General features: G+C 38.0%; 1 protein-coding gene across 2 annotated transcripts in view; it reads left to right on the forward strand.

Annotated features, from left to right (window-relative positions):
• The first annotated feature begins 1509 nt into the window (after positions 1–1509).
• csf1ra (colony stimulating factor 1 receptor, a) overlaps positions 1510–21806 on the forward strand; it is a 35929-nt gene continuing 15632 nt past the window's right edge. For both annotated transcript variants that reach the window (XM_085936950.1, XM_085936958.1), the window contains exons 1-18: positions 1510–1561; positions 3041–3328; positions 3411–3698; positions 3776–3912; positions 3992–4157; positions 4235–4436; positions 5128–5243; positions 5329–5440; positions 6801–7000; positions 7282–7373; positions 7464–7590; positions 7799–7903; positions 8015–8125; positions 8211–8364; positions 10321–10403; positions 10490–10593; positions 12317–12439; positions 12519–12630. In XM_085936950.1, the coding sequence (XP_085793076.1) occupies positions 1510–1561; positions 3041–3328; positions 3411–3698; positions 3776–3912; positions 3992–4157; positions 4235–4436; positions 5128–5243; positions 5329–5440; positions 6801–7000; positions 7282–7373; positions 7464–7590; positions 7799–7903; positions 8015–8125; positions 8211–8364; positions 10321–10403; positions 10490–10593; positions 12317–12439; positions 12519–12630 (2572 nt within the window). The remainder of the gene's footprint in view (positions 1562–3040; positions 3329–3410; positions 3699–3775; positions 3913–3991; positions 4158–4234; positions 4437–5127; positions 5244–5328; positions 5441–6800; positions 7001–7281; positions 7374–7463; positions 7591–7798; positions 7904–8014; positions 8126–8210; positions 8365–10320; positions 10404–10489; positions 10594–12316; positions 12440–12518; positions 12631–21806) is intronic.

Raw genomic sequence — 21806 nt, forward strand, 5'->3', positions numbered from 1 at the left:
AGTTCTACAGCCTCAACGCGATGCACGTATGGAATACCAAACTGAACCGTCCCTCCTGTTAGGTTCAAACTGGAAGAATTATGAAAACACTGTCATGGCTCCATTTGTACTGTTTACATCTTTTTTTATATGTGTTTATTTAAACTGACTGACTGGAATGCAAAAACATCAAGGTACTTAAATTGGAGTTTTCGCCAATACCAACTACCAAATTTTGATCATCAATTCTCAAAGACTCCAATTCAAACTATTTTAATCAAATATTTTCAAAATTACAGACTTGTTTTGAACATGGCATACATTTCCCTCAAATATAACTCTTTGAAAAAGCAACATTACATTACTTCATGACAAGACCAACATAATGCTCCCACATAACAAAACAAAATATACACAATTTCCAATGAAAATTGTGAGTTATCTAACAATCTGTGCTATAATAATGTCCTTGAAGAAATAATTATTTTCATTATACATAGTAAACGCATCTTAAGATGGGTAAAAAAACAAAACAATAATGATAAATAATAGTAATACATAATTTAATGAAGTTTCCTTGTGCAAAATGTCAACTAAAAGGCCCCAGCGCAATTTTGGATCATTACTAAAAGCTGTCATGAACACATTACACAGTGAAATACTAAACACAAATGTAATACCTGATTAAGGTGGTCAACAAATGTTTTAATCAGAGGTAAACAACTTATTTGCGTTGGTTCTAAATCCGCCCTTGTTTTTTTTTTCTATCTAGTGCAAAGGGTCTTATTAATAATAATAATAATAATAATAACAATAATAATAATAATAATAATAATAATAATAATAATAATAATAATAATAATAATAATAATAATAATAGGGCGGCACATTGCATTGGTTATCACTTGCGCCTCACAACTCAGATGCGCAAGGTTGGATTCTGGCTCCGGCCTTCCTGTGTGGAGTTTGCATGTTCTCCCCGTGGCTCCATGGTTCTCCTCCCACGCCCCAAATACATACATGGTAGACCAATTGACGGCTCCAAATTGTCCGTAGGTGTGATTGTGAGCATGAACGGTTGTTTGTCTGTGTGCCCCGCAATTGGCGAGTGACCAGTTCAGGAAGTGACTCAATAATAATAATAATATGAATAATATGAATAATATGAATAATATGCAAATAAATGGTTGGCGGTTCAGAAGGTTAGGGTACCAGACATCCTCAATAGTTAGGTTGCATGTTGTATTAACTTAGGATCACCTTATACAACATCTGATCTAAATCAAACCGGTAAATGTATTAATTCACTCTCCGTAATGGCTAGGAAGACTGTTGTGTGCAGTTGTTGGTCCCTTTTGAAAATAAAACAAAGGCTGTGTAATGTGGTCAGAAAAGAGAAGTTAATGCGAATGACTCAAAGAGCTGCTTGTGATGTGGTTTTGTCTGTCGTGCTGGCTGCAGATTTCAAAAGGGTGTTGTGTCGTACCCGTACAAATAAACACACAATCGCTGCTTTGGCGTCGATTCAGGATGCAGTCTCTCCTCAGTCTGCTGCTGGGATTTGTGATCTTCGTCGCCTCAGGTAAGGCAGGAAATCAAATCACTCAAGAGCTGTTTTACTTTGAAACACTCAAAAATGTTTTCAATCTATTTATTTCATTTTTTCTGATACTTACTCATGGTTGTTTCTGTTTCTGATGCTGTCCAATTAAGATGACTGTATTTTCGTAACATAATGAATTTCTCAAGGGGTTTCTCTTGTGATTAACTACCACCATTTTGGGGGGGCTCTTAAAAGAACGTATATAGGATTCAGCTGCTTGACCTCTAATTACAATTTCATGTTTAACCATCCCCACACAAATGGCTCTTTTGTGTTGTGTTAATTCTGACTGACTGGATTGGTTTCGCTTTGCGCTGGATTACTGTATAACATTGATGGGGCGCCGGGGTTGGGGGTGGTAACGGAAGTTTTAATGAACAGCGTACATGGGTGGGAAAGGCCCACAGGAAGTGTTAAGGCATAAATACTTATTGGCGTGTATCTAACATCCATTGCTGGGAATGAGCCAAAAGGGAAAACGTTGACTTAGAACACACCATAATTGAAACTAACCCTGACTGAAAGTCTACTCTCTACATCATGTGAGGGAGTTGAAAGGTCACTGGATTTTCATTTGGAAGAGAAAACATGATCTCAACTTTAAGGGCCCTCAGCCCAAAATCAGAACGTCACTCTTACAGTACATTCCATTGAACAATTGACGGTATTATCCCAAATAGATTCATCTGTTCTTTTGCTTAAATACTAGCTGCTGACCTCATTTGAATGCACTTGTTAAGGCCAGGACTGGAATGAATGAAACTTTAGTACAAGAGGCAACATGAGGCAGTGACTGTTGAACCAACAATATTTGACAGTTGTTCACAGTGTGACCATGTGACGGCTGAAGCGCACTGACTCAGTCACCTATTTCAACAGTGCACTTTATCATATGTGTTTTAAAGCCAAATACTCCGAAGAAATGCGACTTATATAGATATATATTTTTTAGACATGAGCCATTGCTCAGAAAACTCTTTTTTTTGTCATGAGTTGGCAGCAAAAAAATGAGTTACAGGTGCTAGATTGTGACTGTCAATTTCACAATAGCAGCTGCTTGACAGATATGAATATTTATCATTCTTGCTTCAAGATGTTTATTATTATTTTATCACACTAAATATGAACCAAAGAGAATCACAGGTTGAGTGTGAAAAAAAAACACCTGTGCACTGAATTCAAAGTGAATTTGGGGAGACACTTCCATTGGATGGCAAACAAGTCAGCCGCCCCCCCCCATTGCCCACAAACAGTGAAAATGCTACCAATATACCAAAAGAAAGGATGTGTATGTACAGTTAACAGTTAGACCTGAGCTTTGTTCTAGACCTGGGCTAGGCACTAAAATAGGGCCCATAGTGTTACACGCTTTCAAAAACAAAATAGTATGGCAAGCAGTTAAGTCGAAATCTCATTGGAAAGTTAAGTAACTATATCATGATGGATCTTCTTCCCTAGCGGAGTGGAGACGTCCAGTGATCAGGCTCAACTCAAAAGTGGTGTCAGGTCCTGAGATGGTGGTCAAATCAGGCACCCCACTGGATCTAAGATGCGAAGGTGATGCACCTGTGAACTTGCAACCCAGGCTGGCCAAACACAAACGTTACATGTCCAAGGGGAGAGGGAATGTCTCCGTTTTAAAGGTGGCGCGTCCCTCGGCTGAATTCACTGGGACCTACAGGTGTTCTTACACAGGCGGGACCCAGCATCGTAATGTGACCTCATCGGTGCATGTGTTTGTAAAAGGTGAGCTCCGGCCATTTGCCTCACCACTCTACCTAGGTCAGTGTTGGTTATTGATTCCAATCCTTTGCTCTCCCTCAACCAGATCCCAGCCGTGTCTTCTGGACCAGCAGCACCTTGCTGAGGGTTGTTAAAAAAGAGGGTGAGGTTTACTTGCTACCCTGCCTTCTGACTGACCCAAGTGCCACAGACATGAGTCTCCGCATGGACAACGGCACCAGCGTTCCCCCTGGGATGAACTTCACAGTATACCGCCACCGTGGTATTCTCATCCACAGCCTCCACCCCAGCTTCAACGCTGACTACGTGTGCACAGCCAAGGTCAACGGGGTAGAGCGCACCTCCAAAGCCTTCTCCATAAACGTCATTCAGAGTGAGACCACTGCAGACCTCAACACTGTGGTGATAAGTGCAACTTTGTCTGATCTAATTGTAAAATTGCATCTCCAGAGCTTCGCTTCCCTCCGTATGTGTTTTTGGAGAAGGATGAATACATACGAATTGTTGGGGAGGAACTCAAGATCTGTTGTACTACACACAATCCTAACTTCAACTACAATGTCACCTGGATGTACACCACCAAATCAGTTAGTATGACCCATGGGAGAGATTTCTCTCATATCTACAAAAATCATGAACTCCGCTTTGTCTTGTTGTTGTCTTCAGAAACCCACCATAGAAGAGAAGGTTCGGTCCAGTGGAGAAAACCGTCTGGACATACAAAGCATTCTAACCATCCCTGCTGTGGACCTTGCAGACACGAGCAACATTTCCTGCATCGGCACTAATGAAGCAGGGGTGAACAGTTCAACAACATACTTGCTGGTTGTAGGTAAGAAAAGTCACTCCTGGCATGATTCGGGCAAAAAGATGCGTTCAGGACCTAATTCTCACGAGTCACGTACGCAGACAAGCCATACATCCGACTGTTGCCTCAGCTCTCCCCAAACCTGGCCCACAAGGGTCTTGCAATTGAGGTGAATGAGGGAGAAGATCTGGAGCTCACGGTGCTCATTGAGGCGTACCCTCATATTGTGGAACACAGCTGGCAAACGCCAACATCTTCCAGTACGTCCACACAGGAAAACAAGCTCGTTCGGTATAACAACAGGTAAAAATTTAATCTAATATTTTATAAACACATTGGGTAGAGGAGAAGCACTATGAGCAATAGGACCTGAGAGTACTGTTACAGTAATTTATTATTGTACTTAAAGTCCCTCGTTCTCTGAACTTAACACACCTCAGAGAGAGTGTACTTGATAAAAATGTAGCTGAGTGAAAAATCAATTCATTGTATTTGCTTTCAAACACTTGTTTTGTGCAGCAACGACATGCTGAAGAATCACTGCTACTTTGTCTACCAACTTGTCTTATGTCTACAAAACCATGAAATATAGGCGCTTCAAACCTCCAGTGGCAGGAATACAATACGGTATATCGCACCTGGTTGTTGCGCGGGATTTATTTATTTATTTATTTATTTATTTATTTATTTATTTATTTATTTATGTATTTATTTATGTATTTATTTATGTATTTATTTATTTATTTATTCATTTATTTACTTATTTATTTACTTATCTATTTATTCATGTACCTTTATAATAGGTGAAATAGTACTTCTTTCTTTTACACATTTACAAGTATCTGCACTTGACTTAGAGTTCCGAGAATGGATACTTTTGCCACCCCCAGGTAATGAGACTGCTGCAACAAGGAAGTTCCCTTTCGGTATACTGATGTTGAAGTGCAGTTCCAAAGTAGTTGAGATTAAATTCCTCTTCCTTTTTCCTTATCAGATACCACGCTACATTGCAACTGAAGAGAATGAATGCACAGGAGCAAGGGCAGTACACTTTCAATGCTAGGAGCAACTTGGCCAACGCTTCCATCACATTCCAAGTCCAGATGTATCGTAAGTGATGTGCATCTTTTCTTCATCTCCCTGGCCCCGATTTTGTGTTTTATGTTGATCGCCAGTGTTTTCTTCTCAATGGCAGAGAGACCTGTTGCCATGGTGAGATGGGAAAATGTGACCACTCTGACGTGCACGTCCTTTGGTTATCCCGCCCCGAGAATCATCTGGTACCAATGTTTTGGAATTCGTCCAACGTGAGTGTTCTTGCCGAATGAAAAATTCAGCATTCTTATTTAAATGAGTGACACAAAAAGTATTCTTTACTATGCAACATCCGTCTTATTTAGCTTTATAGGTTGTAGTACTATGAACAGAGTCCTGGGTACTTTTACTCCTAAATACGTGAACTTGGTAAACATCCTTTCATCCATCCATCCATCCATCCTTTCACTGCACTGCTTGTCCCCACGGGGGTCGTGATAGGTCCCAGCAGTCATCAGGCAGTAGGGCACATCCTGAACTGGTTGCCAACCAATCGCAGGGCACACAAAGACAAACAACCATTTGCACTCACACCTCACAAGCAATTTGAAGTGGCCCTACTATACATGTCTTTGGAATGTGGGAGGAAACTGGAGGACTCAGAGGAAACCCACGCAGGCACAGGGAGAACATGCATACCCCACACTGGAAGGCTGGAGCCGGAATCGAACCCCACACTTCTGAACTGTGAGGGGTCGTGCAAACCAGTCCACTTTTTGAGAGACTATTTTTCCATAAATCTCAAACATTTCCACACAATCGCACACATTCCTGGTATGACTACACCCACCACTACCTAATTGGACAACACCACAGATGCAATATCCAATGACACAACAAAAAAGAGAGAAGAAAAAATAAATTATTGTGCAGTTATCAAAAACTTGATTTCCACAAATGAACTTTTATCATTTAAAATGTCAAGACGTAATAGTGTCTTAACACATTTTAACTGTACGTATTGCATCTTGAATAATACCTATTTTAGTAACATCTTAACACATTTTAACTATATTGCATATTTAATAATATCTAATTTAGTAACTGTAATTATTATTATACATTTTTATTAGTTTTCTATCATGGAAAATTTTGATCTGGGTTGATGATACAGATACCTCGTACGATGGGCACTTTGTAAATATGTAGTTGTAATGAACAGGACAAGCTCATCTGAAAGGATGGGCTTTGGACTTTACAGTAACAATTACGTTTTACTGTGGAAAAAATGAAAACGAAAGAAAAGATAAAAGGTTGGAAGAATGCTAGTCTCTGACTACTGTTGAAGCGCCAGATGAAAATTCATACATGTGTTCTTCTGTTCAGGGTCACATGAGGGATGGCGCTTATCCCAGTAGGCTCAGTTAGGAATTGAGCAGGAATTGATTCCATGCCAGAAGAAAAAACGATTATGTGACCATTTACAGGAACCACTCAACTGTCTCCGTTGTAATTTTTCTGGTATCAGGAAAAAAGTTCTCAACTACACTTCTCTCCATTACAGAGCGTTTTGTTGAAAATTCTGCAAACTACTGTTATATTCTAAATTTAGACCTGTTTGTATTGAGCCAGATGCAACGAAAACAATACCGGGCTGCAGATGGCCACCCTCCTACAAGCTCAAACAGTGGAGGTTCAGAGAGAGGAGTACGGGGCGGTGGCGGTGGAGAGTGTTCTGACCGTGGGACCATCCAGCCGAAGGATGACGGTCGAGTGTGTGGCCTTTAACCTCGTTGGAGTCAGCAGCGACACATTTGCCATGGAGGTTTCTGGTGCATATCCAATCAGAAGTGTCGTTTTGAGCTTGTGATTTTTTTTTTGCTGAATCATAGGGTCGTGACTTAAACCACATTTGATGTTCTGCATGAAAATTTCAGTTTTTCTCACAGTCAGCTGCTTACTTTGATGCTTAATGTTATCGACAACACTAATGACCCATTCTCATAGCTAATGCAAATTTAAGCACATTTTCTACAGTTACATATTCAAAAAAAGTGGCTTTTGCAACACATTGAACACACCATGACTAATTGATCTTTCTCTGGTTATGTAGACAAACTTTTCACCTCCACTTTGACCGCATCAGCAGGCATTCTGTCCATCCTCCTTCTGCTTCTGGTTTTTCTGTTTTACAAATATAAGCAGGTAAAGCTCAAATGACAGTGTGGTTGGTGGCTGTTTAAAGACAAACTTGACTTGCTTTGAATTTACTCGATCCCTTCTTCCCTTGATTAGAAACCCAGGTATGAGATCCGTTGGAAGATCATTGAGGCAAGAGATGGAAACAACTACACATTTATTGACCCCACACAACTGCCCTACAATGATAAATGGGAGTTCCCACGGGACAAACTGAAGTTAGGTTAGTAGCGTGTTTTATATGAAATAGTTGAACACATCAAGTACACCTGCAGACTATAATGAGATACATGACCAGAACTGTATTCAAAAAAAATCTGCCTTGACCAAGATAGTAGTGATGACCAACTTTCACACTCCTTCAAACTTTCAGCCATGAATACAATGATGAAACTTGTTTCAAAGTCATGAAGTCAGGTACAACTTTGCAGGAAAGATCTTGGGTGCCGGAGCTTTTGGAAAAGTTGTGGAGGCCACAGCCATCGGTCTGGGAGAGCAAGACAATGTGATGCGTGTGGCTGTGAAAATGTTAAAAGGTTTGGCCGTGAATTGTTGTCACAGAAAATGGGATTGACATAATACTTATTTGCACGTGATGGAGTCGGTGAGAGCAGACCGATGCCAATATGTTGTGTTACTCTTTAAAGCCAGTGCTCATTCTGATGAGAGAGAAGCTCTGATGTCAGAGCTGAAGATCCTGAGCCACTTGGGACATCACAAGAACATTGTCAATCTACTGGGGGCCTGCACCTATGGAGGTAACAGGATTTCCAAGCCTACTGTGAACAGATCTAGTACGTGTTTGAGCTGCAATGGTCTTACTGTGCCGTGGTTCCTCTTCAGGACCCGTGCTTGTAATCACAGAGTATTGCAGCCTCGGGGACCTATTGAACTTCCTCCGCCAGAAGGCTGAAACTTTTATGAGCTTTGTTATCACCTTAACGGAGAATGCTAACGACTATAAAAACATCTGCAATCAGAAAAAATTCATAAGAAGGTAAGCCACCATGAACATTGGCAACAATGATGGAGAACCTTTTGCGGTTGGAATCCTAGGTCCGGCCTTCCTCTGTGTCCTTTGCATCTTCTCCCTGCGCTTGCGTGTTATTTTCCCCTGGAATTTTTCGATTTACTTCTACATTCCAAATATGCACGTTGTGCTTGTTGACATCATTCCCCAATAACACTAAGAGCAGTGTGTTGTTCATGATGGGATAGTTCATACAATTCTGTTTAATTCGCTTTTTTCGCAAACTGATGTTCAGTCGTCTTTTGCAACACAATGCGGTGACCTCTACGTCTGTTCGTAGGTGTAAGTGGATGTATCAAACATGGCAGATAATGTTATTCTCAAGATGCCAGAATTTTCTAAGGCTGCCTGGTTCGCAGAGACGAAGGCTCAATCTGCCTATCTCTTGGGATGACTGATGACGACAAACACTACCACCACATCGTTATAGGACTAGGGAAAAAGCGATTGGTTTCATCACATGGCCTCTTGCCTAGTTAAAGAATGCAGCGTTCTCAGCTCATCTTCTCGAGCCCCTTGAGCTGTCACGGTCAGAGCGTGCTAGACAGCGTGTTGCTCCCAAGGGCTGGGTGACACCAGCCTGGCAAGCCAAACCCAATGCTGCACCAGCGATTGGTCTGGTGAGAGAGCCGTTCATCGCGGCACAGCTAATGAACCAATGAATCAAATTTGTTTACTTGAATTGCGTATCCTTCATGCCTAACACCAAGTCCATCCTCCCAACATTCAAAATGGCGCGTGAGAGAGGCAGTAATTTGTTCAATTCGGTATTAAACACAGTTTTGAATCCCGTATTTTCCGGACTATAAGGCGCACCTAAAAACCTAACATTTTCTCAAAAGCCGACAGTGCGCCTTATAGTCTTATAGGCGAGATTCAAACTTAGGGGACGTGTAAAGTCTGACAATGTGACAAAGGGAGTATCGCTCAACAACCTGTGATTCAGTTGATCACAAGGCACGAGTGTTTGGATAAGCCCAAAAAAAAAAAAAACTGAGCTTATTCTATATAAATTGGCTGATGTTATCAGCGCCAAAAAAAAAAAATTGAGCTTATTCTATATAAATTGGCTGATGTTATCGCACATTATTCCATCTTATATTATAGTCTTATATATGGACCAAATTCGTAAATTTAAACTGGCCCGAAGCATTGTGTCATGAAATCAATCATAAGTGGCCCGCTGAAGACTATGAATCATGAATCAAAAAGACTATGGATCATTATTTTGTGATTGTAAAGTAATTTGTTGCGTCTGAAGTTGAAATAAAAAAGATAAAGCCTGGAAGCATTTACTTGAAAAGATATGGATTTTTTTTTACTCGATGTCACGTGCGCTCTTCGCTGATTGGTTTCTTTGAACTGTCCGTTTGCTCAGGTTTGCTACGCATCAGAAATGCATAACAATACGACTCCCCACCAAGCCAAGTCAAGTCAAGTCAAGTCAAGTCAAGTTTATTTGTATAGCCCTAAATCACAAGCAGTCTCAAAGGGCTTCACATAGAAAAACAATTGACAATTATTCTCAAAGCATCTAGACCGAATCGCTGGTACAGCCTTGGTCTGGCTTGCCAGGCTTATAGGTGACAGTAATTCTTCTGAACTCGTCATAATGATGCTAAGTCTAAATTGCACATAAGTGAGCAGAGTAGATGCTTGTTTATGATGCCTGATGTGACGCGAGATTGATTGAAGACCAGGCCAACGCATTTCCTGTCACTCTACCGCAAAGCTAATGGTTAAGCAGAATTGAAAATTAATGGGCGGAAAGTTCAGAGGGAAACTCAGAAAAGTCAATCAATCATGCTCATTCTTGGTTGTCTTGTTTTGTCCCCTTTGGTTAGACTTTTGAATTTGAAGTTAACTCCCAAGTTGTTTTACCTCACATTCCACAGAAGTATGTTTGTGACTTTCACCCTCCAGTGACAGTGGGATCTCGAGTGAGTCGTCCAGCAGCTACTTGGAGATGAGACCGTGTCAGCTGCCAAACAGCGAGCCATTACAAAGTAACATTGTCACTTATTTTAGGAAGACTTTTCCTTAAACACACAGTGCTTCATTGTCGTGTTAACATGATGGGACTTGTGCCTAGATGCAGCGTGCGAGGAAAATGGGGAATGGCCATTGGATTTGGATGACATGTTGAGGTTTTCCTATCAAGTGGCTCAAGGCTTGGACTTTTTGGCTGCTAAAAATGTGAGTGTTTTTTGTTCATGATCTAGTTGCGCTATCGCAAACCGCCCCATCAGATTAGTTTGGTATTTTAAAGGGGGCAAAGGTCCACCCCGTTGTCAAAGTTTCAGTGATTGAGGCTTTCCTGTGTGGGGTTTTCTCTGAGTAGTTTTCCTTCTATACTACAAAAAACATACATTATGTAAATTAATGACAAGTGAGAGTGTACATTGGCAATTGATGAGCGACCAGTCAAAGTTGTACCCTGCATTTTGGCCACCGAGGGGATTGACTCCAGCTCACCTGTGACAACGGTGGAAAATCAGTCAATTCTCATGTCTTTGTGATGGGTATTCACCAATTTATCTGAATTTTATATGAATTTGTGTAAGCAGGTTATACTTAGGCTTGATATGGAACTATAATTGATTAGCAATTCTGGTTCCATTATCAATTGTGTTTATTGCCAAGATTCCTTATTCATTCTCATGCAACAATTCTCATTCAGTGAGGGAAAGAATTTATGGATATAAAAGGATTTGTTTGATACAGCTCTGTAAGCCATTATGCACTCATAATTTGTGCCGGCCCGCGACCCTCGTGGGGATAAGCGGTTCAGATAATGGATGGACGGACGGACGGACGGACCAATGGACGGATGGATCATTTGTACTGAATCCTTCGGAAGAAATAAATTAATAGTGGGCTACTTACTTCTCAAAGTATGTCAGAAACCAAACAAACTGTTCAATTCTTATATAAGACATCAGAGTCCTTTAGGAAATTGTCCCGAAGGTCCAGACAATGAAATATTTGGGGTTCCTCGGCCAATTTTTAAACATGAAATATTCGGGGTTCCTAGGCCAGTTTTTAAACATTGAGTCAAAGTTCTCTCTCACTGTGAGCTTCTTTTGCCTTCAACCACGACATAAAGCAAATTCAGCAAATACTTGTGGTAAAAAGAACATATTTGACCTGTTTTTTCAAAAAATCTTCCAAACGATGATAGATGCCCACTAACTACGACCGCAAAAGACAGTTGAGAGAGCTTCCCTAGGTGCATATCTAAGAGGTGAGAGGTGAGCCTTGCTTGCAGTGAAACAAGCACCCAACCATCTCCTGATGAGCACTTCCCAGCACTTTTTTCCCCTCATGGTTTTTCTATCATTCTTGACATGACACTAGCCAATCAGAACGAGGTACTTTAAGCGGCCTTGCCAGTAGCTGAGCTATTGTTTTTTTTTTTTACCCCCTACCACCTCCTGCCAGGTTTCCCATTTGTTGCATCGGCCCGAATCAAACCCAAGATTGAAGTGCTTCATGAGGCTGTGCTGTTTTTTTGGTTTGTTTTTTTCTTAAGCAGAATCATTAGGAAAGCAAATAAGCGCCTCCTCTGAATCAAATCACTCATTCAAATACACAGTCAATGACTGGGAGCTGGCTTCCCATCTCTAGCCTATATATGTATTCGTCCTAATTCTTTGTGCAGTTGTCCAATGTGAGTTACAGTGATCCTTGTTCATGGAAAAAGTTACTATACCTTAACCATATGCTTTAAACACATTAAAACGCACAATTTAAAACTGTAAACATATCTGAGCATTTGTCTTTAACATCAAATGTCTGGACTCTGTAAGTGAAGCTGGAATAAAATGCAAAAAAAAAAACCTTTGCTGTTCAACAGGGAATCTGCGATATAACAGGGACTGTTGTCTTATCATTCAATGCGAATTCTGCTTTCTTTTAGTGCATTCACAGAGACGTGGCTGCTCGAAACGTTCTCCTGACAGACCATAGAGTAGCCAAGATTTGTGACTTTGGCCTGGCGCGAGACATCATGAACGACTCCAACTACGTGGTGAAGGGCAACGTAAGCATACATTTGTCAACCGTATTGCTGGCGGCTAGTGCCACTTGTTTCATGGACTGCTGGTCATGTCTATTTGAAGGCACGTTTGCCAGTGAAGTGGATGGCTCCAGAGAGCATTTTTGACTGCGTATACACTGTCCAAAGTGATGTCTGGTCATACGGAATCCTCCTGTGGGAGATCTTTTCTCTGGGTGAGAAGACACACACATGGAAAGACACACACACATAAATACAGGAGGTAGTCTTCACACGCCCAACTTCAGGTGATATACAGAACCATACTCGGGCCCCAAATGCGATTCCCAAACATCGCCATTCATTATGGTATGTCATTGTGTGAAGGCGAAGGCCTTCACACATATGTTATTCTACTCCATTCACTTTATTATTATTATTGTGTGAAGGCGAAGGCCTTCACACATATGTTATTCTACTCCATTCACTTTATTATTAGTGTGAAGGTGAAGACCTTCACACTATTGTTATTCCTGTCCTTTATTATTAGTGTGAAGGTGAAGACCTTCACACTATTGTTATTCCTGTCCTTTATTAGTGTGAAGGTGAAGACCTTCACACTATTGTTATTCCTGTCCTTTATTATTATTATTATTATTATTATTAGTGTGAAGGTGAAGACCTTCACACTATTGTTATTCCTGTCCTTTATTATTAGTGTGAAGGTGAAGACCTTCACACTATTGTTATTCCTGTCCTTTATTAGTGTGAAGGTGAAGACCTTCACACTATTGTTATTCCTGTCCTTTATTATTATTATTATTATTATTATTATTATTTTACTTATTCTGCCTACTTTTTCGGCGTTTAACTACTTCCACATACTTCAACCGATTCACTCCGTTCCACTTTTCACTTATTCCAAATATTCATGACACGGCTGTTCACATTTTCTTCATTCAAAAAATTTTCCGTTTTCACAAAATTCACAAATTTCCGGCAATTTTTCCCCATTCATTCTTAATGGCAGATTCAACATTTCACATTTACGTTGTTCCAGTTTGAAATTCACATCATTCAACCCATTCAAATCACATTGGGGACATTCCCAAACTTGGCAAATTCAAAATTTTCACATATTCACGTTTCAAAATTTCACAAAATTTCACAAAATTCCACAAAATTCCACAAAATTTCCTTTTTCACTTCTAATTTCAACATACTTCAACCGATTCAACTCGTTCCAACTTTCAACTGTTCATCTTTTCCCTACCTATTCCACACCTTCCCATTCAGCAAAAATTTCACATTTTTCAAATTTGAAATTCAACCAAATTCTGCAAAATTCTCGTTTTTCACCTCTAGTTTCCACATTTTTCAACCCATTCAACCCATTCCACTTTTCAACTCTTCATATTCTTCCTACCTATTCCCCAAATTCCCACTTAACAAAAATTCCACATTTTTCAAATTTGAAATTCAACCAAAATTTCCTTTTTCCACTCTAATTTCAACATTCTTCAACCGATTCAACCCATTCCAATTGTATTCACTATGTTCAACTTATGCATTTTCGCTAACTTTTTCAATTTTTGTCCGATTCAACCCGTTTCAACATTTATCTCCGAGAGTGACAACTAGACAGCCGTATATTTCGTTTCGTTCCAAATTTCAAAACTTTTTGGCGCAATTTTTTTTTAAAATTCCCATTCATTCTCAATGGGGATTTATAATTTGCTCTAACTTCTACATTTTTCAACCGATTCAACCCATTCCAACTTTCAACTCTTCATATTCTTCCTGCCTATTCCCCAAATTCAAACTTACCATAAATTCCACATTTTGAAATTTGAAATTCAACCAAATTTTCCAAAATTTCCCTTTTCCACTCTAATTTCTACATTTTTCAACCGATTCAACTCGTTTCAACTTTCAACTCTTCATATTCTTCCTCCCTATTCCCCAAATTCACACTTACCATAAATTCCACATTTTCAAATTTGAAATTCAACCGAATTTTCCGAATTTTCCTTTTTCCGCTCTAATTTCGACATTTTTCAACCGATTCGACTCGTTTCAACATCATTCTTCGGCATTCCCCGAGTATTTATTCAACTTCTTCACCTTCACACGCAATTTCCTCAGGAATTGCAAATTCTAGTTATTATTATTATTATTTTACTTATTCTGCCTACTTTTTCGGCCTTTAACTACTTCCACATACTTCAACCGATTCACTCCGTTCCACTTTTCACTTATTCCAAATATTCATGACATGGGTGCTCACATTTCAAACATTCAAAAAATTTTCCGTTTTCACAAAATTCACAAATTTCCGGCAATTTTTCCCCATTCATTCTTAATGGCAGATTCAACATTTCACATTTACGTTGTTCCAGTTTGAAATTCACATCATTCAACCCATTCAAATCACATTGGGGACATTCCCAAACTTGGCAAATTCAAAATTTTCACATATTCACGTTTCAAAATTTCACAAAATTTCACAAAATTCCACAAAATTTCACAAAATTTCCTTTTTCACTTCTAATTTCAACATACTTCAACCGATTCAACTCGTTCCAACTTTCAACTGTTCATCTTTTCCCTACCTATTCCACACCTTCCCATTCAGCAAAAATTTCACATTTTTCAAATTTGAAATTCAACCAAATTCTGCAAAATTCTCGTTTTTCACCTCTAGTTTCCACATTTTTCAACCGATTCAACCCATTCCACTTTTCAACTCTTCATATTCTTCCTACCTATTCCCCAAATTCCCACTTAACAAAAATTCCACATTTTCAAATTTGAAATTCAACCAAATTTTCCGAAATTTCACTTTTCCACTCTAATTTCGACATTTTTCAACCGATTCGACTCGTTTCAACATCATTCTTCGGCATTCCCCGAGTATTTATTCAACTTCTTCACCTTCACACGCAATTTCCTCAGGAATTGCAAATTCTAGTTATTATTATTATTTTACTTATTCTGCCTACTTTTTCGGCCTTTAACTACTTCCACATACTTCAACCGATTCACTCCGTTCCACTTTTCACTTATTCCAAATATTCATGACATGGGTGGTCACATTTCAAACATTCAAAAAATTTTCCGTTTTCACAAAATTCACAAATTTCCGGCAATTTTTCCCCATTCATTCTTAATGGCAGATTCAACATTTCACATTTACGTTGTTCCAGTTTGAAATTCACATCATTCAACCCATTCAAATCACATTGGGGACATTCCCAAACTTGGCAAATTCAAAATTTTCACATATTCACGTTTCAAAATTTCACAAAATTCCACAAAATTCCACAAAATTCCACAAAATTTCCTTTTTCACTTCTAATTTCAACATACTTCAACCGATTCAACTCGTTCCAACTTTCAACTGTTCATCTTTTCCCTACCTATTCCACACCTTCCCATTCAGCAAAAATTTCACATTTTTCAAATTTGAAATTCAACCAAATTCTGCAAAATTCTCGTTTTTCACCTCTAGTTTCCACATTTTTCAACCCATTCAACCCATTCCACTTTTCAACTCTTCATATTCTTCCTACCTATTCCCCAAATTCCCACTTAACAAAAATTCCACATTTTTCAAATTTGAAATTCAACCAAAATTTCCTTTTTCCACTCTAATTTCAACATTCTTCAACCGATTCAACCCATTCCAATTGTATTCACTATGTTCAACTTATGCATTTTCGCTAACTTTTTCAATTTTTGTCCGATTCAACCCGTTTCAACATTTATCTCCGAGAGTGACAACTAGACAGCCGTATATTTCGTTTCGTTCCAAATTTCAAAACTTTTTGGCGCAATTTTTTTTAAAAATTCCCATTCATTCTCAATGGGGATTTATAATTTGCTCTAACTTCTACATTTTTCAACCGATTCAACCCATTCCAACTTTCAACTCTTCATATTCTTCCTGCCTATTCCCCAAATTCAAACTTACCATAAATTCCACATTTTGAAATTTGAAATTCAACCAAATTTTCCAAAATTTCCCTTTTCCACTCTAATTTCTACATTTTTCAACCGATTCAACTCGTTTCAACTTTCAACTCTTCATATTCTTCCTCCCTATTCCACAAATTCACACTTACCATAAATTCCAAATTTTCAAATTTGAAATTCAACCAAATTTTCCGAAATTTCCTCTTTCCGCTCTAATTTCGACATTTTTCAACCGATTCGACTCGTTTCAACATCATTCTTCGGCATTCCCCGAGTATTTATTCAACTTCTTCACCTTCACACGCAATTTCCTCAGGAATTGCAAATTCTAGTTATTATTATTTTACTTATTCTGCCTGTTTTTTCGATGTTTAACTACTTCCACATACTTCAACCGATTCACTCCGTTCCACTTTTCACATATTCCAAATATTCATGACAGGTGTGCTCACATTTCAAACATTCAAAAAAATTTCCGTTTTCACAAAATTCACAAATTTCCGGCAATTTTTCCCCATTCATTCTTAATGGCAGATTCAACATTTCACATTTACGTTGTTCCAGTTTGAAATTCACATCATTCAACCCATTCAAATCACATTGGGGACATTCCCAAACTTGGCAAATTCAAAATTTTCACATATTCACGTTTCAAAATTTCACAAAATTTCACAAAATTCCACAAAATTCCACAAAATTTCCTTTTTCACTTCTAATTTCAACATACTTCAACCGATTCAACTCGTTCCAACTTTCAACTGTTCATCTTTTCCCTACCTATTCCACACCTTCCCATTCAGCAAAAATTTCACATTTTTCAAATTTGAAATTCAACCAAATTCTGCAAAATTCTCGTTTTTCACCTCTAGTTTCCACATTTTTCAACCGATTCAACCCATTCCACTTTTCAACTCTTCATATTCTTCCTACCTATTCCCCAAATTCCCACTTAACAAAAATTCCACATTTTTCAAATTTGAAATTCAACCAAAATTTCCTTTTTCCACTCTAATTTCAACATTCTTCAACCGATTCAACCCATTCCAATTGTATTCACTATGTTCAACTTATGCATTTTCGCTAACTTTTTCAATTTTTGTCCGATTCAACCCGTTTCAACATTTATCTCCGAGAGTGACAACTAGACGGCCGTATATTTCGTTTCGTTCCAAATTTCAAAACTTTTTGACGCAATTTTTTTTAAAAATTCCCATTCATTCTCAATGGGGATTTATAATTTGCTCTAACTTCTACATTTTTCAACCGATTCAACCCATTCCAACTTTCAACTCTTCATATTCTTCCTGCCTATTCCCCAAATTCAAACTTACCATAAATTCCACATTTTGAAATTTGAAATTCAACCAAATTTTCCGAAATTTCCCTTTTCCACTCTAATTTCTACATTTTTCAACCGATTCAACTCGTTTCAACTTTCAACTCTTCATATTCTTCCTCCCTATTCCCCAAATTCACACTTACCATAAATTCCACATTTTCAAATTTGAAATTCAACCGAATTTTCCGAAATTTCCTTTTTCCGCTCTAATTTCGACATTTTTCAACCGATTCGACTCGTTTCAACATCATTCTTCGGCATTCCCCGAGTATTTCTTCAACTTCTTCACCTTCACACGCAATTTCCTCAGGAATTGCAAATTCTAGTTATTAGTGTGAAGGTGAAGACCTTCACACTATTGTTATTCCTGTCCTTTATTATTATTATTATTATTATTATTATTTTACTTATTCTGCCTGTTTTTTCGCCGTTAAACTACTTCCACATACTTCAACCGATTCACTCCGTTCCACTTTTCACTTATTCCAAATATTCAGGAATTGCGCGCTCAAATTTTATACATTCAAAAAATTTTCCGTTTTCACAAAATTCACAAATTTCCGGCAATTTTTCCCCATTCATTCTTAATGGCAGATTCAACATTTCACATTTACGTTGTTCCAGTTTGAAATTCACATCATTCAACCCATTCAAATCACATTGGGGACATTCCCAAACTTGGCAAATTCAAAATTTTCACATATTCACGTTTCAAAATTTCACAAAATTTCACAAAATTCCACAAAATTCCACAAAATTTCCTTTTTCACTTCTAATTTCAACATACTTCAACCGATTCAACTCGTTCCAACTTTCAACTCTTCATATTCTTCCTCCCTATTCCACACCTTCCCATTCAGCAAAAATTTCACATTTTTCAAATTTGAAATTCAACCAAATTCTGCAAAATTTCCTTTTTCCACTCTAATTTCCACATTTTTCAACCGATTCAACCCATTCCACTTTTCAACTCTTCATATTCTTCCTACCTATTCCCCAAATTCCCACTTAACAAAAATTCCACATTTTTCAAATTTGAAATTCAACCAAAATTTCCTTTTTCCACTCTAATTTCAACATTCTTCAACCGATTCAACCCATTCCAATTGTATTCACTATGTTCAACTTATGCATTTTCGCTAACTTTTTCAATTTTTGTCCGATTCAACCCGTTTCAACATTTATCTCCGAGAGTGACAACTAGACAGCCGTATATTTCGTTTCGTTCAAAATTTCAAAACTTTTTGGCGCAATTTTTTTTTAAAATTCCCATTCATTCTCAATGGGGATTTATAATTTGCTCTAACTTCTACATTTTTCAACCGATTCGACCCATTCCAACTTTCAACTCTTCATATTCTTCCTGCCTATTCCCCAAATTCAAACTTACCATAAATTCCACATTTTCAAATTTGAAATTCAACCAAATTTTCCAAAATTTCCCTTTTCCACTCTAATTTCTACATTTTTCAACCGATTCAACTCGTTTCAACTTTCGACTCTTCATATTCTTCCTCCCTATTCCCCAAATTCACACTTACCATAAATTCCACATTTTCAAATTTGAAATTCAACCAAATTTTCCGAAATTTCCTTTTTCCGCTCTAATTTCGCCATTTTTCAACCGATTCGACTCGTTTCAACATCATTCTTCGGCATTCCCCGAGTATTTATTCAACTTCTTCACCTTCACACGCAATTTCCTCAGGAATTGCAAATTCTAGTTATTATTATTTTACTTATTCTGCCTGTTTTTTCGGCGTTTAACTACTTCCACATACTTCAACCGATTCACTCCGTTCCACTTTTCACATATTCCAAATATTCATGACAGGTGTGCTCACATTTCAAACATTCAAAAAATTTTCCGTTTTCACAAAATTCACAAATTTCCGGCAATTTTTCCCCATTCATTCTTAATGGCAGATTCAACATTTCACATTTACGTTGTTCCAGTTTGAAATTCACATAATTCAACCCATTCAAATCACATTGGGGACATTCCCAAACTTGGCAAATTCAAAATTTTCACATATTCACGTTTCAAAATTTCACAAAATTTCACAAAATTCCACAAAATTCCACAAAATTTCCTTTTTCACTTCTAATTTCAACATACTTCAACCGATTCAACTCGTTCCAACTTTCAACTGTTCATCTTTTCCCTACCTATTCCACACATTCCCATTCAGCAAAAATTTCACATTTTTCAAATTTGAAATTCAACCAAATTCTGCAAAATTCTCGTTTTTCACCTCTAGTTTCCACATTTTTCAACCGATTCAACCCATTCCACTTTTCAACTCTTCATATTCTTCCTCCCTATTCCCCAAATTCACACTTACCATAAATTCCAAATTTTCAAATTTGAAATTCAACCAAATTTTCCGAAATTTCCTTTTTCCACTCTAATTTCGACATTTTTCAACCGATTCGACTCGTTTCAACATCATTCTTCGGCATTCCCCGAGTATTTATTCAACTTCTTCACCTTCACACGCAATTTCCTCAGGAATTGCAAATTCTAGTTATTATTATTATTTTACTTATTCTGCCTGTTTTTTCGGCGTTTAACTACTTCCACATACTTCAACCGATTCACTCCGTTCCACTTTTCACATATTCCAAATATTCATGACAGGTGTGCTCACATTTCAAACATTCAAAAAATTTTCCGTTTTCACAAAATTCACAAATTTCCGGCAATTTTTCCCCATTCATTCTTAATGGCAGATTCAACATTTCACATTTACGTTGTTCCAGTTTGAAATTCACATAATTCAACCCATTCAAATCACATTGGGGACATTCCCAAACTTGGCAAATTCAAAATTTTCACATATTCACGTTTCAAAATTTCACAAAATTTCACAAAATTCCACAAAATTCCACAAAATTTCCTTTTTCACTTCTAATTTCAACATACTTCAACCGATTCAACTCGTTCCAACTTTCAACTGTTCATCTTTTCCCTACCTATTCCACACATTCCCATTCAGCAAAAATTTCACATTTTTCAAATTTGAAATTCAACCAAATTCTGCAAAATTCTCGTTTTTCACCTCTAGTTTCCACATTTTTCAACCGATTCAACCCATTCCACTTTTCAACTCTTCATATTCTTCCTCCCTATTCCCCAAATTCACACTTACCATAAATTCCAAATTTTCAAATTTGAAATTCAACCAAATTTTCCGAAATTTCCTTTTTCCACTCTAATTTCGACATTTTTCAACCGATTCGACTCGTTTCAACATCATTCTTCGGCATTCCCCGAGTATTTATTCAACTTCTTCACCTTCACACGCAATTTCCTCAGGAATTGCAAATTCTAGTTATTATTGTGTGAAGGCGAAGGCCTTCACACATATGTTATTCTACTCCATTCACTTTATTATTATTATTATTATTATTCTTCTTCTTCTATTTTATTCTCCGCGATTTCTGTCCTTCTACTTCTTCCACACAATTCAACCCATTCACTCCATTCCACTTTTCACTCATTCCAACTATTCCCGAGATGAGCGCTTCCATTTTTGGTATTCCGAAAATTCTCCGATTCCGCAAAATTCCCAAATTCCCGACAAATTTTTCCCCATTCATTCTCAATGGCACATTCAACGTTTCACATTCACGTCATTCCAGTTTCAAATTCACGTCATTCAGCACATTCACATCACATTGGGAAAGATTCTCAACATTCCCCAAATTCCCACTTCCCCAAAATTCCGCCAAATTCCCAAAAAATTCCCCAAAATTCCGTTTTTCACCTCTAAATTCCACGTTTTTCAACCCATTCAACCCATTCCAGTTTTCAACTCTTCATATTCTTCCACGCAATTCCCCAAATTCCCACTTCCCAAAAATTCTGCATTTTCAAATTTGAAATTCCACCAAATTCCACCAAATTCCCCAAAATTCCGTTTTTCACCTCTAGTTTCCACATTATTCAACCGATTCAACCCATTCCAGCTTTCAACTCTTCATATTCTTCCACGCTATTCCCCAAATTCCCACTTCCCAAAAATTCCGCGTTTTCAAATTTGAAATTCCACCAAATTCCACCAAATTCCCCAAAATTCCGTTTTTCACCTCAAA

This window comes from Syngnathus leptorhynchus, chromosome 2 (genome assembly GCF_054491065.1).
Source record: "Syngnathus leptorhynchus isolate UIUO chromosome 2, UIUO_Slep, whole genome shotgun sequence".
NCBI lineage: Eukaryota > Metazoa > Chordata > Actinopteri > Syngnathiformes > Syngnathidae > Syngnathus > Syngnathus leptorhynchus.